Source organism: Anoplopoma fimbria, chromosome 15 (genome assembly GCF_027596085.1).
Source record: "Anoplopoma fimbria isolate UVic2021 breed Golden Eagle Sablefish chromosome 15, Afim_UVic_2022, whole genome shotgun sequence".
Classification (NCBI taxonomy): Eukaryota; Metazoa; Chordata; class Actinopteri; order Perciformes; family Anoplopomatidae; genus Anoplopoma; species Anoplopoma fimbria.
Window position 1 is genome coordinate 24,492,408 of NC_072463.1, and position 13,808 is coordinate 24,506,215.

Here is a 13,808-nt window from a genome sequence, read left to right on the forward strand (position 1 = left end):
GACATTAGAATTCCACCAAAAAGTTTATGAATCATTTTAATTAATGTGTTGTTGTTTCTTTTCGTTTTAAAACAAAGACACTAGAGGAGCCAACCACTGTTTTCCTGATGGTGCAGTAAAGCCTCACATTGGTAATTTTCTTTTTGCAATTATTTGATTTATGTAATTATTGTTGATTTATGTATTAATGTTTATTTTTGTCCTTCCCTCCTTTATTATGACCTGCAGTTAGGCCTTGTTTTGAAACTCACTTATGAAGTCTTTTATTCCATGCATTGTCAATAAAATAAATATCGTCGGTATAGTAGTCTCTGGATCCAGTTTTATTCTGGGTCTTGTGCATTTAGTGTCACCGAGTTACATGGGTATAAAAAAGGTCATAAAACAGAAGCTTTGTCCTGTCATCACTCTACTGTCACTATTTAATAAGTTCATAACATGCCTCAAAAATAGCTTGTGGTAGCTGCTCTGCACAGCACTCAAATGGGGCTAACAGATGATAACGTTGCCCTACTGTCGGCGTCTTCACGGAAGCATAGCAACCACCAGGATAACGCTTTAAGCTTTGTCAGCACTTTTGCTGTTGTTTAAAATGTTAGCAATGTTAGCATTTTTAGCTGCGAGCCAACGGCTCAGTCGTCTCAATGATGAGAGCCGTGTGGAGGCAATAGATAGATAGCTATGAATTTCAAATTTAGCACCTTTAAATAAAATGCTAAAAGATAAACATCTCTGAGATAATAACATTTCTTTACTGATGTAGACACAAACTTTACTGCAAACCGACAGACAGGCTGTGTATACATTGCTGCTACAGACAGGATGTGTATACACTGCTGCTAGAGGATTGGATTAAAAAAATTGAAACCTGAGACTGGAGGAGGGGACAAAACACCATCAAAAGAATTGTCGGACAGGATTCATATAATTTCCTTTCACTTTTAAGAGAGTGAATCAGAGACAGACTAGTAGAAGGGGTAACTGGAGCAGTGCAGCGTGTCTGAACATTTCACATCTGGACTTCCTCAGAAAAAATGACTCTACTGCCTACAAGGTATTGTTGGAGTTTAATCACTATCGATTATCTAAATGTTTGAATATAACTAAATGTTGGAAACTTATATATATATATAGGGCATCTGCATACTGAAATGAGTGTGAATATAGAGTGATTTGCATGGTTTAAGATATAACCTGTTTTATTTAGTAAAAGACTAAGAGCTGTTGAAACACACACGCACACACACGCACACGCACACAGACATCAGCATACATGCAGGGAAGAGTAAAGCTGGGTGAACACAGACACACACTCTTCAGCTCACCAAAATTACGACATGCAGAAAAAGAGAAGGCCTAAACTCACACAGCCTATGAGAATGACTACATGCAATACAAAGTTCAGCCTATATGAAATGACAACATGCAAGAGAATAATAGGCATTAGGTAGCTTGCACAGACAACTGGATGATAAGAGTTTTTCGGGTTTATTTCTTTGCTTAAAGAATTAACTCTATTGCATCGAACTCTGCCTGTCTGTTTCCAGTGTTTTCTTCAAACTTCATCGAGACTCCAATAGGTATTTAATATAGAATAAGAAAAAAGAGTTGGAGCAGTAATTCAGGCTTCATCAACTTCTGTTACCCGACAGTATGTTTAATCTTTGTTTGGCCTGGATATTACCTTGCTAGATGCTTTATAACATTGCCTGTGATAAAGCAGATAAAGTAGTTTAAATTACCTTCATCTTTACCAGCATCAACATTAAAGTGTAGTGCAAATTAATGCAACAATAATTATAATCCAATAATACAATTTATATTATTCTGAAATGGGCTATTTCACATACAGTAATGAGTACTTTCACTTTTTGTGCTATAAGTATATTTTGGTGCTAATACATTACTTTTTTTTTTTTTATAAATTGAAAGCATGACTTGTTACAGAGTATTTCTACACTGCTATTTAACTAAGATACAGGATCTACCTTTAAAATAAATACACAATAAAAAGTTCAACCATCGTAAAACTGCTTTTCATGTTTCAGAAAATAATTTAGAAACTGTTAAAAGTTTTTTGTTTTGTATCCATAAATATTCATGTATTACATTAAACAAATAGTATCATGTATGCAGTACGCCATATTTGAATACTATATTAAAAGGAATATCAGTTGAAATTGCACGTTTATGGCTTATGAACAAAAAGAAAAAAGTACCTAACAAATGCAACAGTAGTTTATGGCACCTAATCATGTTATTAAGATATCATTCCTTTATTTCTTACTTTCATCATAAGGTGTTTGGGGAAACATTTTTGTCGAGAATATTTGTAACCTTTTTCATTGCTTGTACAAGTGATTTTTCTTTGCACTTTCACTCCGTGAAATAGCATGAATCTTTAAGAAAATGATCTTGCTACTAATTGGAATCATTCCAATTCTAAAAATGTATTAAGGCACAATGGTAGTCCTGTTAGTGTCCCACCTCTGTACACATCCTGCCCTCTGCATTATTTATTAGCCCAGTCTTCATTATTTTGTAAAGCATTGGCTCACAAAATGAAATAATGTATTAATCCTTAACAAATGTTTGAAATGATTTTCATCAGCTCATAAGGGACAGAACACAGAATAATTATGAATTTGATGATCTACTTGCAAATTGGCTAATACAAATTGTCAAAGTCACCTTCACATTGTCTGTTTTGATTTTTTGTCTCGTTTCTTTTTCTCTAACTCTCCAAAGCATCCCTGCTAACTTCACCACTGCGGTTATGAATGGGGACCAAAACAAAACAAATGTCACTGAGTGTCATCCAACAGACTTGAAGGAATGGAACGTCAATGTGATCCCAGTGTATATCCTGATCATCGCTGTGCTGGGAATCGTGTTGAATTTGTTTGTACTGATGGTTTTCTGCCTTCATAAGAAGGCCTGCACCATGGCTGAGATCTACCTGAGCAACATGGCCGCTGCTGACCTCTTCCTAATGGTTTTTATGCCATTTTGGGCAGTGTATGCAGCCAAAAACTTCAACTGGCCCTTTACTGATCCCCTGTGCCCACTGATCACCCTCGCCATCAACATGAACGCCTACTGCAGCATCTACTTCCTCGTTCTGATTAGCATAGATCGTTATATGGTACTGGTGCACCCGCTGTCCCATGAGGGAATGCGTCGGCCAAAATGTGCCAAACTGGGCTGTTTGGTGGTATGGTGTTTTGGCTTGTTCCTGAGTATACCAACACTCGTCTACAGGAAAGTAAAATATTACCCTGCCTCAAATGCTAGTTTTTGCCAATTGGTTTACCCAAGTCCCACCGTAGGGCATGTGTCTGATGTGATGCTGATGATGTTCGGCTTCATCATCCCCATTTGCATTATTTCCTTCTCCACTTTCAGGATTATTAAAGCACTGAATAACAGGTTAACTGTTGGGTCAAACACCAAGAAGGTGGATCACAAGGCCACCAATCTGATGCTGGCGGTCCTCTTGGCGTTTATGATCTGCTGGGTGCCTTTCCACCTGATTAAGATACTCGCATTGTTCGTGTATGCTAAAGTCCTGACAGGGTGTACCCTCAATGCCATCCTACCTATCTGCATGTCAGTCTTCATGTATTTAGCCTTCTTCAACAGTGTTCTTAACCCCATCCTCTACGTTATTGTAGGAAAAAACTTCCGTAAAAAAGTTAGGGAACTCTTCAAGCAGTGGAGCTTTACCAGAACAATGACCCTCAGCACCGCTTCGACACGCTCAAACATGTCGAAAAGTGTTCGTACTGAGAATGTCTCAGGCTGATAATTAAACTGTTAGATATTTGATTGTTTGCTCTCAACACACTCAGTGATGTACAATTGTTCGATGAGAACCTGTGACTCAATTTACCGTATAAACACTTATGCCCTATAACTGTTGTTTCATTAGAAATTATTTCAGACCTCATACAAAACATACAAACAGCACTAACAGATTGTTTTAGTGCAGAAGTAATGGGCGCAAACCACTAAAATGGAGTAATGTCAGACAAGCTGGAAACAGACTTTGTGTCTCTGTGTAACAGCAACGGTTTAAAGTCTTAATATGACACCCTAATGGTAGGTTGTTTTCTTTCTCGCCTGCATGCATGTCTCAGGATATGTGTGTGAAGCTGTTTCTCTGTACTGTACAGTGTTGCTCTAACTGTCTTGTTATATACGTTTTAATGTTAAACATACAAAAACAAACCCTGCCATAATTTATAACTGTAATTATCTCTTTCTGACGCTGGAACTCATGTAACCTTTTTTTTGACTCCAGAGAGCTAACATAACAGAATAGCCACCTACACACTGTTCATACATTTACATGACATAATAGAGAGGTTGTTTTACTATTCAAAGTCACAATGGTGTGAAGAGTAGTGAGTACATGTTGGTGTTTCTTTACAGCTTGAACAAACATCACTGTTGATGGAATAACCTCTGTGTTTCAATTGTGAATCTATTTGCATCATCAATGTAATGTTAACCTGGAGTGGCATATACGCATGCTGATCTATGAATAAACTTGCACCAATGTGACAGTATAAAGGCATGATTTCATTTGTTTGTTTTTTGTTTTGACAAATATATTCAAGTTTGACATCGGAATCTAACATATTTGTTCTGATTTTTGTAAAAAAAAAAAAAAAAAAAAAAAGGTATAGATCTTTTCTTGGTTTTGTGTCTCCAAGTTAAAGTAACAGTGAAAGATATAGTGGCATCTAGTGGTGTGTTGCAGATTGAAACCAACTAAATACCTCTCCGCTCACCCCTCGCTTTCCTAGCATATCGGAGAACTACAGTGGCCTTCAGGTAGGGATATGTATATTTAGGACTTCATGACTATGAGGAACAACTCTTATTAATACTCTGTTCTTCATCATGACTAAATCATTCCCTCCTAAAAACATATATAAATGAATAAACAACAGCATTCATTGAGAACGAGGCATCGTGGCCGTGAGCTCCCCGTTCCGGCCGCTGCAGGCATGACTAACCAATCCCCAGTGTCCTCTCTCAAAAAGGCTCAACAAGTCGATCATAGATTAACTACTAAATTTACCCTGTTAACCTTTTTAACATTTTCTAATAAAATCAATCTATCACAACTGCACACAGAGCCAATTGATCTGCTCCCTCCTATGGATATTCGCGGTCGTACTGAGCATACCAACAATGGTTCACAGGAAGGTGAAGTTCATCAAGGAGTTCGAGACAATGTCCTGTATACTGGATTATAGTCATGACAGCTCTTGGAAGTTGGCTCATCAGGTTCTGATGAATGTGGTGGGCTTTTTACTCCCTGTTCTGGTCATTGTTTTCAGCAGTGGAAACATAATCAAGGCTTTGATTCAGAGGAGGGAGAGTGTTGCTTTTCATGACACTAATGACACAAAGGCCACAGCGCTGGTGTATGCCGTCACTCTACTATTCTTACTGTGTTGGGGTCCCTTCCAGGTCTTCACCTTCCTCGACACACTCTGTGATGTCCAGGCGCTGGACGAGAAGCTTTGGTTCCACACTCTAGATATAGGAGGCCAGGTTTCAGTGTATCTGGCCTTTCTCAACAGTGCCCTGAACCCAATGCTGTATGTCTTCTCAGGGCAGTACTTTAGGAGGAAAGTGAGCGCCATCTACATGAGGACGCAACATCATCGCAGAGGATCAGATATGACCATATATCAACGCTCTGTTGTGTCCACTTACATTAACAGAGCAGAGCAAATCAAGGCTGTGGTCATTTTTAATGCAATGGATCGGATGTGACCTCATAAAATCCACCACTTCCATTACTTCTTATGGAAAAAGCGATGCAATATACAGGATATGATGCTCAAGTTGTTTTTTCATGAGACTTAACATAATACTAATGCTGTTATATTGTCAAACAGCACCATTAGAGGATGTTTAATGTTGTTCTTTGCTAAATAATTGACACAACTTGATAATGGCTGTAATCTCTAGAAGACATGGAAACAGAGTTTATGTTCACAGTCTTCATGAAGACACTTATGTCTAGATATGTATCTGAATCAGTTTCATTGAAATGACTCCACAAAGCAGTTTATATCATGCAAGCTAACACAGGAAAGTGGCCTCCCTTGTACTTTGTAGAATTACATTCATATTTCCCTTTGTACGGTATATCTTGAAATCTGAACAAACATTTATTCAGTTGTGACATACACAGCAAGTTCCTCTTCAGTATAGACACTAATTGCTTAAGCTACTTTTGTGTATTTGTGTCATCAACTACACAAAAGACATGTGTAGACATGATTACACAAAGACTTGAGAAGAAGTTGGAAACGTCCCAAAGTTTACCTGAGATATATTTACCAAGCTGGTTTATTAGTCCTCCTTCTCAAACTCGTTCTTCTAGTTAAAGTGTCACAGCGAAAATATTACTATGAAATTGTAACTCCCAGCTTTGTGGTGCTTGTCCAGGCATGTCTTTTAAGATTCCACACTGTATTATTATAATTTTTCAATCAACAAAGATTTTTCACTAACATCTAACTAAAAAGATGAAGTTTGACATTTAGCAGTATAAATCTTCTTTAAAAAAATACACATCTGAGGTATTCATGTGTAACTCATAGACGGTCAGCCATTTGGTCTCTTGTGTGTTCCAACATGATATCCATTTCCTGTAGCCTAATTATCAAAATCTAATAACATGAACAATTACAGTAAATTACTGTGAGGCTTTTTCTTGGCCTTCTTGTTATAATCTTGTTTATGCATATGCACTATTGTAATCATCCCATTTCCCTATCTATGCCTCATTCCACATTCTCTGAAAAGACTGAAAGCTATATTTTGCACAGGGAAGAAGGCTATACATTTTGTGCTGCACTTGCCCTGTTCACACAGAAAAAGGAATCAGTGTTTTCTTTCACTCAGGAATATAGAGTGTGTTATCTACAGAGCGATTTGTCCAGATGTTTATTTGTATTTATATTGGTTTCTTGTCAATACGGATTCATTTCAACTGGATTCGATGTCCAACCTCACTTTTCTCATATGGAATGACACTGACATTTCCCTCTGGGTTTTGACTCAGTCCCCTTGTGCCTCCTTCAGATTGACAAGAACAGGAAGCGGAGGGGGAGGAGGAGGAGGAGGAGGAGGAGGAGGTTAGTGAGAAAATTGCGTGTGCCGGAGCTTTCTTGCCTCAACCTGACATTAGAATTCCACCAAAAAGTTTATGAATCATTTTAATTAATGTGTTCTTGTTTCTTTTCGTTTTAAAACAAAGACACTAGAGGAGCCAATCACGGTTTTCCTGATGGTGCAGTAAAGCCTCACATTGGTAATTTTCTTTGCTTGTACATCTATTGTTGATTTATGTATTAATGTTTATTTTTGTCCTTCCCTCCTTTATTATGACCTGCATTTAGGCCTTGTTTTGAAACTCACTTATGAAGTCTTTTATTCCATGCATTGTCAATAAAATAAATATCGTCGGTATAGTAGTCTCTGGATCCAGTTTTATTCTGGGTCTTGTGCATTTAGTGTCACCGAGTTACATGGGTATAAAAAAGGTCATAAAACAGAAGCTTTGTCCTGTCATCACTCTACTGTCACTATTTAATAAGTTCATAACATGCCTCAAAAATAGCTTGTGGTAGCTGCTCTGCACAGCACTCAAATGGGAGTAACAGATGACAACGTTGCCCTACTGTCGGCGTCTTCACGGAAGCATAGCAACCACCAGGATAACGCTTTAAGCTTTGTCAGCACTTTTGCTGTTGTTTAAAATGTCAGCAATGTTAGCATTGTTAGCTGCGAGCCAACGGCTCAGTCGTCTCAATGATGAGAGCCGTGTGGAGGCAATAGATAGATAGCTATGAATTTCAAATTTAGCACCTTTAAATAAAATGCTAAAAGATAAACATCTCTGAGATAATAACATTTCTTTACTGATGTAGACACAAACTTTACTGCAAACCGACAGACAGGCTGTGTATACATTGCTACTACAGACAGGGTGCATATACAGTGGTACTAGAGGATTGGATTAAAAAAATAGAAACCAGAGACTGGAGGAGGGGACAAAACAGCATGCAAAGATTTGTCTGCCCTTTCTCATTTAAGAGAGTGAATCGGAGACAAAATAGTAGAAGGGAGAACTGGAGCAGTGCAGCGTGTCTGAACATTTCACATCTGGACTTCCTCAGAAAGAATGACTCTACTGCCTACAAGGTATGTTTAATCTTTGTTTGGCCTGGATATTACCATACTAGGTGCTTTATAACATTGCCTGTGATAAAGCAGATAAAGTAGTTTAAATTACCTTCATCTTTACCAGCATCAACATTAAAGTGTAGTGCAAATTAATGCAACAATAATTATAATCCAATAATACAATTTACATTATTCTGAAATGGGCTATTTCACATACAGTAATGAGTACTTTCACTTTTTGTGCTATAAGTATATTTTGATACTAATAGATTACTCTTTTTTCTTTTATAAATTGAAAGCATGACTTGTTACAGAGTATTTCTACACTGCTATTTAACTAAGATACAGGATCTACCTTTAAAATAAATACACAATAAAAAGTTCAACCATAGTGGGGGAACAGGCTGTTGTGTTCAACAAATACAAATGTCCTAAAACTGCTTTTGATGTTTCAGAAAATGATTTAGAAACTGTTAAAACATTTTTGTTTTGTCTACATAAATATTCAAGTATTACATTAAACAAATAGTATCATGTATGCAGTACGCCATATTTGAATACTATATTAAAAGGAATATCAGTTGAAATTGCACGTTTATGGCTTATGAACAAAAAGAAAAAAGTACCTAACAAATGCAACAGTAGTTTATGGCACCTAATCATGTTATTAAGATATCATTCCTTTATTTCTTACTTTCATCATAAGGTGTTTGGGGAAACATTTTTGTCGAGAATATTTGTAACCTTTTTCATTGCTTGTACAAGTGATTTTTCTTTGCACTTTCACTCCGTGAAATAGCATGAATCTTTAAGAAAATGATCTTGCTACTAATTGGAATCATTCCAATTCTAAAAATGTATTAAGGCACAATGGTAGTCCTGTTAGTGTCCCACCTCTGTACACATCCTGCCCTCTGCATTATTTATTAGCCCAGTCTTCATTATTTTGTAAAGCATTGGCTCACAAAATGAAATAATGTATTAATCCTTAACAAATGTTTGAAATGATTTTCATCAGCTCATAAGGGACAGAACACAGAATAATTATGAATTTGATGATCTACTTGCAAATTGGCTAATACAAATTGTCAAAGTCACCTTCACATTGTCTGTTTTGATATTTTGTCTCGTTTCTTTTTCTCTAACTCTCCAAAGCATCCCTGCTAACTTCACCACTGCGGTTATGAATGGGGACCAAAACAAAACAAATGTCACTGAGTGTCATCCAACAGACTTGAAGGAATGGAACGTCAATGTGATCCCAGTGTATATCCTGATCATCGCTGTGCTGGGAATCGTGTTGAATTTGTTTGTACTGATGGTTTTCTGCCTTCATAAGAAGGCCTGCACCATGGCTGAGATCTACCTGAGCAACATGGCCGCTGCTGACCTCTTCCTAATGGTTTTTATGCCATTTTGGGCAGTGTATGCAGCCAAAAACTTCAACTGGCCCTTTGCTGCTCCCCTGTGCCCACTGATCACCCTCGCCATCAACATGAACGCCTACTGCAGCATCTACTTCCTCGTTCTGATTAGCATAGATCGTTATATGGTACTGGTGCACCCGCTGTCCCATGAGGGAATGCGTCGGCCAAAATATGCCAAACTGGGCTGTTTGGTGGTATGGTGTTTTGGCTTGTTCCTGAGTATACCAACACTCGTCTACAGGAAAGTAAAATATTACCCTGCCTCAAATGCTAGTTTTTGCCAATTGGTTTACCCAAGTACCGCTGTACAGCATGTGTTTGGTGCGATGCTGATGATGTTCAGCTTCATCATCCCCATTTGCATTATTTCCTTCTGCACTTTCAGGATTATTAAGGCACTGAATAACAGGTTAACTGTTGGGTCAAACACCAAGAAGGTGGATCACAAGGCCACCAATCTGATGCTGGCGGTCCTCTTGGCGTTTATGATCTGCTGGGTGCCTTTCCACCTGATTAAGATACTCGAATTGTTCGAGTATGCTGAAGTCCTGACAGGGTGTACCTTCAAAGCCATCCTAACTATCTGCAAACTCGTCTTCATGTATTTAGCCTTCTTCAACAGTGTTCTTAACCCCATCCTCTACGTTATTGTAGGAAAAAACTTCCGTAAAAAAGTTAGGGAACTCTTCAAGCAGTGGAGCTTTACCAGAACAATGCCCCTCAGCACCGCTTCGACACGCTCAAACATGTGGAAAAGTGTTCGTACTGAGAATGTCTCAGGCTGATAATTAAACTGTTAGATATTTGATTGTTTGCTCTCAACACACTCAGTGATGTACAATTGTTCGATGAGAACCTGTGACTCAATTTACCGTATATTTCATTCTAACACTTATGCCCTATAACTGTTGTTTCATTAGAAATTATTTCAGACCTCATACAAAACATACAAACAGCACTAACAGATTGTTTTAGTGCAGAAGTAATGGGCGCAAACCACTAAAATGGAGTAATGTCAGACAAGCTGGAAACAGACTTTGTGTCTCTGTGTAACAGCAACGGTTTAAAGTCTTAATATGACACCCTAATGGTAGGTTGTTTTCTTTCTCGCCTGCATGCATGTCTCAGGATATGTGTGTGAAGCTGTTTCTCTGTACTGTACAGTGTTGCTCTAACTGTCTTGTTATATACGTTTTAATGTTAAACACACAAAAACAAACCCTGCCATAATTTATAACTGTGTAATTATCTCTTTCTGACGCTGGAACTCATGTAACCTTTTTTTTTACTCCAGAGAGCTAACATAACAGAATAGCCACCTACACACTGTTCATACATTTACATGACATAATATAGAGGTTGTTTTACTATTCAAAGTCACAATGGTGTGAAGAGTAGTGAGTACATGTTGGTGTTTCTTTACAGCTTGAACAAACATCACTGTTGATGGAATAACCTCTGTGTTTCAATTGTGAAACTATTTGCATCATTAATGTAATGTTAACCTGGAGTGGCATATACGCATGCTGATCTATGAATAAACTTGCACCAATTCAAATGTATTTATATTTTTAACATAATTAAATATTGTTTCTAGAGCAGCAACAGCACAGTCACTATATGAAGTTATTAAGATCTTACTGGAAACAAATCTAAAATGTTCATAAAATAAACATTTTTGAGTTAAGTTTATAAAGAGCACATAATGAAACTTAGCATTAGTTCATGCAGGACACGGAAGTCATACTCCCCCAGCTGTAACCAGCTGGCAGCCAGCCGATCGAATCATAGCTTCTAATCGGCCACACACCAATCACTGCTCACTCTCACCAAAGGCAGTCCATTTAAATATGACTCCCTTCTCACTGATCCTTGTTACACCAACGCGTTACGACCATACCACTGGCAAAGCTTTGCCTCCTCCACCCCAGCCTCCACCCCTTTCTAGTATAGCGCTAACCTTACATAACAATTGTCGAAATGGAATTTAAATTCTAACCTCAGGCTCATTTCTGTAGACCGGGGGGTTTATGTATGGTGCTCCCATCCATCCATCCATTTCCTTCCGCTTATCCGGGGCCGGGTCGCGGGGGCAGCAAGCTAAGAGGGTCCTCCAGACGTCCTTCTCCCCAGCAACACTTTCCAGCTCCTCCTGGGGAACCCCGAGGCGTTCCCAGGCCAGACGAGATATATAATCTCTCCAGCGTGTTCTGGGTCTACCCCGGGGCCTCTTACCAGTTATGGTAAGTTATGTATGGTGCTCCCTGTTTTGGCTTAGTAGCTGCTTGGCCATCCAGGGAGCATGTCAATAGCGGAGACCCACCGCCAAGTATAACTGTATTTCCATTGTTACAATAAATGGATCAAATCTATGACGCAAGTGTTCCTGACTGAACATCAGTCAGTACAGTTATTCCTCCTGTCCTCTGTCCTCCTCTCTCTTCTGATTCATTGCCTGCAGGGTCCTCTGGGTTTTTCAAGAACAAACTAAACAGAATAAAGACAACTTTTGTTTCAGCTTGTTTGTAAAAAAAACAAAAAAAAACTTTTGGCTGAGCTTGTGCTCTGTGCTTGTTTGAACATAGCAGAGGTTGATTAGAGACTGCACACAGAGCCGATTGATCTGCTCCATCCTATGGATATTAGCGGTCGTACTGAGCATACCAACAATGGTTCACAGGAAGGTGAAGTTCATCAAGGAGTTCGAGACAATGTCCTGTATACTGGATTATAGTCATGACAGCTCTTGGAAGTTGGCTCATCAGGTTCTGATGAATGTGGTGGGCTTTTTACTCCCTGTTCTGGTCATTGTTTTCAGCAGTGGAAACATAATCTATCTCCAGGCCTTGGTCAAGCCCTACACCCCTGCCCGACCACTTCGCTCTGCTGCCTCGGGGCGACTGGTTGCCCCGTCGCTCAGAGGTCCCTGCGGCCGATCCACCCGGTCACAGCTTTTTTCTGTCCTGGCCCCTCAGTGGTGGAATGAACTCCCCACTGACGTCAGGACAGCAGAGTCGCTGTCCATCTTTAGGCGCAGGCTGAAAACTCACCTCTTCAGGAAGTACTACCCGGAGCCTTCCTCGTAGCACTTATGGCACTCGTATTAGTTGCTGCACTTACTGTATTCGTATCAGTTCGCTGCACTTATTGAATTTGTATTTGTTTACTGCACTTATCCTATTCGTAGTAGTTTGTAGCACTTACTATATTCGGATTAGTCTGTTGCAATTATTGTTTTCGTAGTAATCTGCCTCTGCACTATACTTTTGCTCTGGTTTATACTTTGAGATGCTTGTTTAAGAAAGGAGATGCACTTATGACTTCTGGTGACTAGTAGTTCTCTTGAATACCTATGTTGAATACACTTCCTGTAAGTCGCTTTGGATAAAAGCGTCTGCTAAATGACTGTAATGTAATGTAATGTAATAATCAAGGCTTTGATTCAGAGGAGGGAGAGTGTTGCTTTTCATGACACTAATGACACAAAGGCCACAGCGCTGGTGTATGCCGTCACTCTACTATTCTTACTGTGTTGGGGTCCCTTCCAGGTCTTCACCTTCCTCGACACACTCTGTGATGTCCAGGCGCTGGACGAGAAGCTTTGGTTCCACACTCTAGATATAGGAGTCAACAGTGCCCTGAACCCAATGCTGTATGTCTTCTCAGGGCAGTACTTTAGGAGGAAAGTGAGCGCCATCTACATGAGGACGCAACATCATCGCAGAGGATCAGATATGACCATATATCAACGCTCTGTTGTGTCCACTTACATTAACAGAGCAGAGCAAATCAAGGCTGCGGCCATTTTTAATGCAATGGATTGGATGTGACTCCTATTAATATCCACCACTTCTGTTGCTGCTTATGGAAAAAGCGATGCAATATACAGGATATGATGCTCAAGTTGTTTTTTCATGAGACTTAACATAATACTAATGCTGTTATATTGTCAAACAGCACCATTAGAGGATGTTTAATGTTGTTCTTTGCTAAATAATTGACACAACTTGATAATGGCTGTAATCTCTAGAAGACATGGAAACAGAGTTTATGTTCACAGTCTTCATGAAGACACTTATGTCTAGATATGTATCTGAATCAGTTTCATTGAAATGACTCCACAAAGCAGTTCATATTATGCAAGCTAAGTTGTGACATACACAG

At 39.0% G+C, this 13,808-nt stretch overlaps 4 protein-coding genes across 4 annotated transcripts; all 4 read left to right on the forward strand.

The window, feature by feature from the left end:
- Positions 1-963: 963 nt before the first annotated feature.
- LOC129103816 (B2 bradykinin receptor-like) lies at positions 964-4,563 on the forward strand. Its single transcript, XM_054614420.1, has 2 exons — positions 964-1,054; positions 2,749-4,563. Exons 1-2 carry the CDS (start codon positions 1,035-1,037, stop codon positions 3,803-3,805), a joined length of 1,077 nt encoding a protein of 358 aa, XP_054470395.1. The 5' UTR covers positions 964-1,034; the 3' UTR covers positions 3,806-4,563.
- Positions 4,564-5,015: 452 nt separating this feature from the next.
- Positions 5,016-5,793, forward strand: LOC129103039 (B1 bradykinin receptor-like). The gene is made up of 2 exons (XM_054613285.1): positions 5,016-5,060; positions 5,146-5,793. The coding sequence occupies exons 1-2, from the start codon at positions 5,016-5,018 to the stop codon at positions 5,791-5,793; spliced, it is 693 nt and encodes a 230-aa protein (XP_054469260.1).
- Positions 5,794-8,155: 2,362 nt separating this feature from the next.
- Positions 8,156-11,184, forward strand: LOC129103771 (B2 bradykinin receptor-like). The gene is made up of 2 exons (XM_054614363.1): positions 8,156-8,235; positions 9,373-11,184. The coding sequence occupies exons 1-2, from the start codon at positions 8,216-8,218 to the stop codon at positions 10,427-10,429; spliced, it is 1,077 nt and encodes a 358-aa protein (XP_054470338.1). The 5' UTR covers positions 8,156-8,215; the 3' UTR covers positions 10,430-11,184.
- Positions 11,185-11,946: 762 nt separating this feature from the next.
- LOC129103040 (B1 bradykinin receptor-like) lies at positions 11,947-13,474 on the forward strand. The gene is made up of 3 exons (XM_054613286.1): positions 11,947-11,973; positions 12,230-12,472; positions 13,070-13,474. The coding sequence occupies exons 1-3, from the start codon at positions 11,947-11,949 to the stop codon at positions 13,472-13,474; spliced, it is 675 nt and encodes a 224-aa protein (XP_054469261.1).
- Positions 13,475-13,808: the final 334 nt, after the last annotated feature.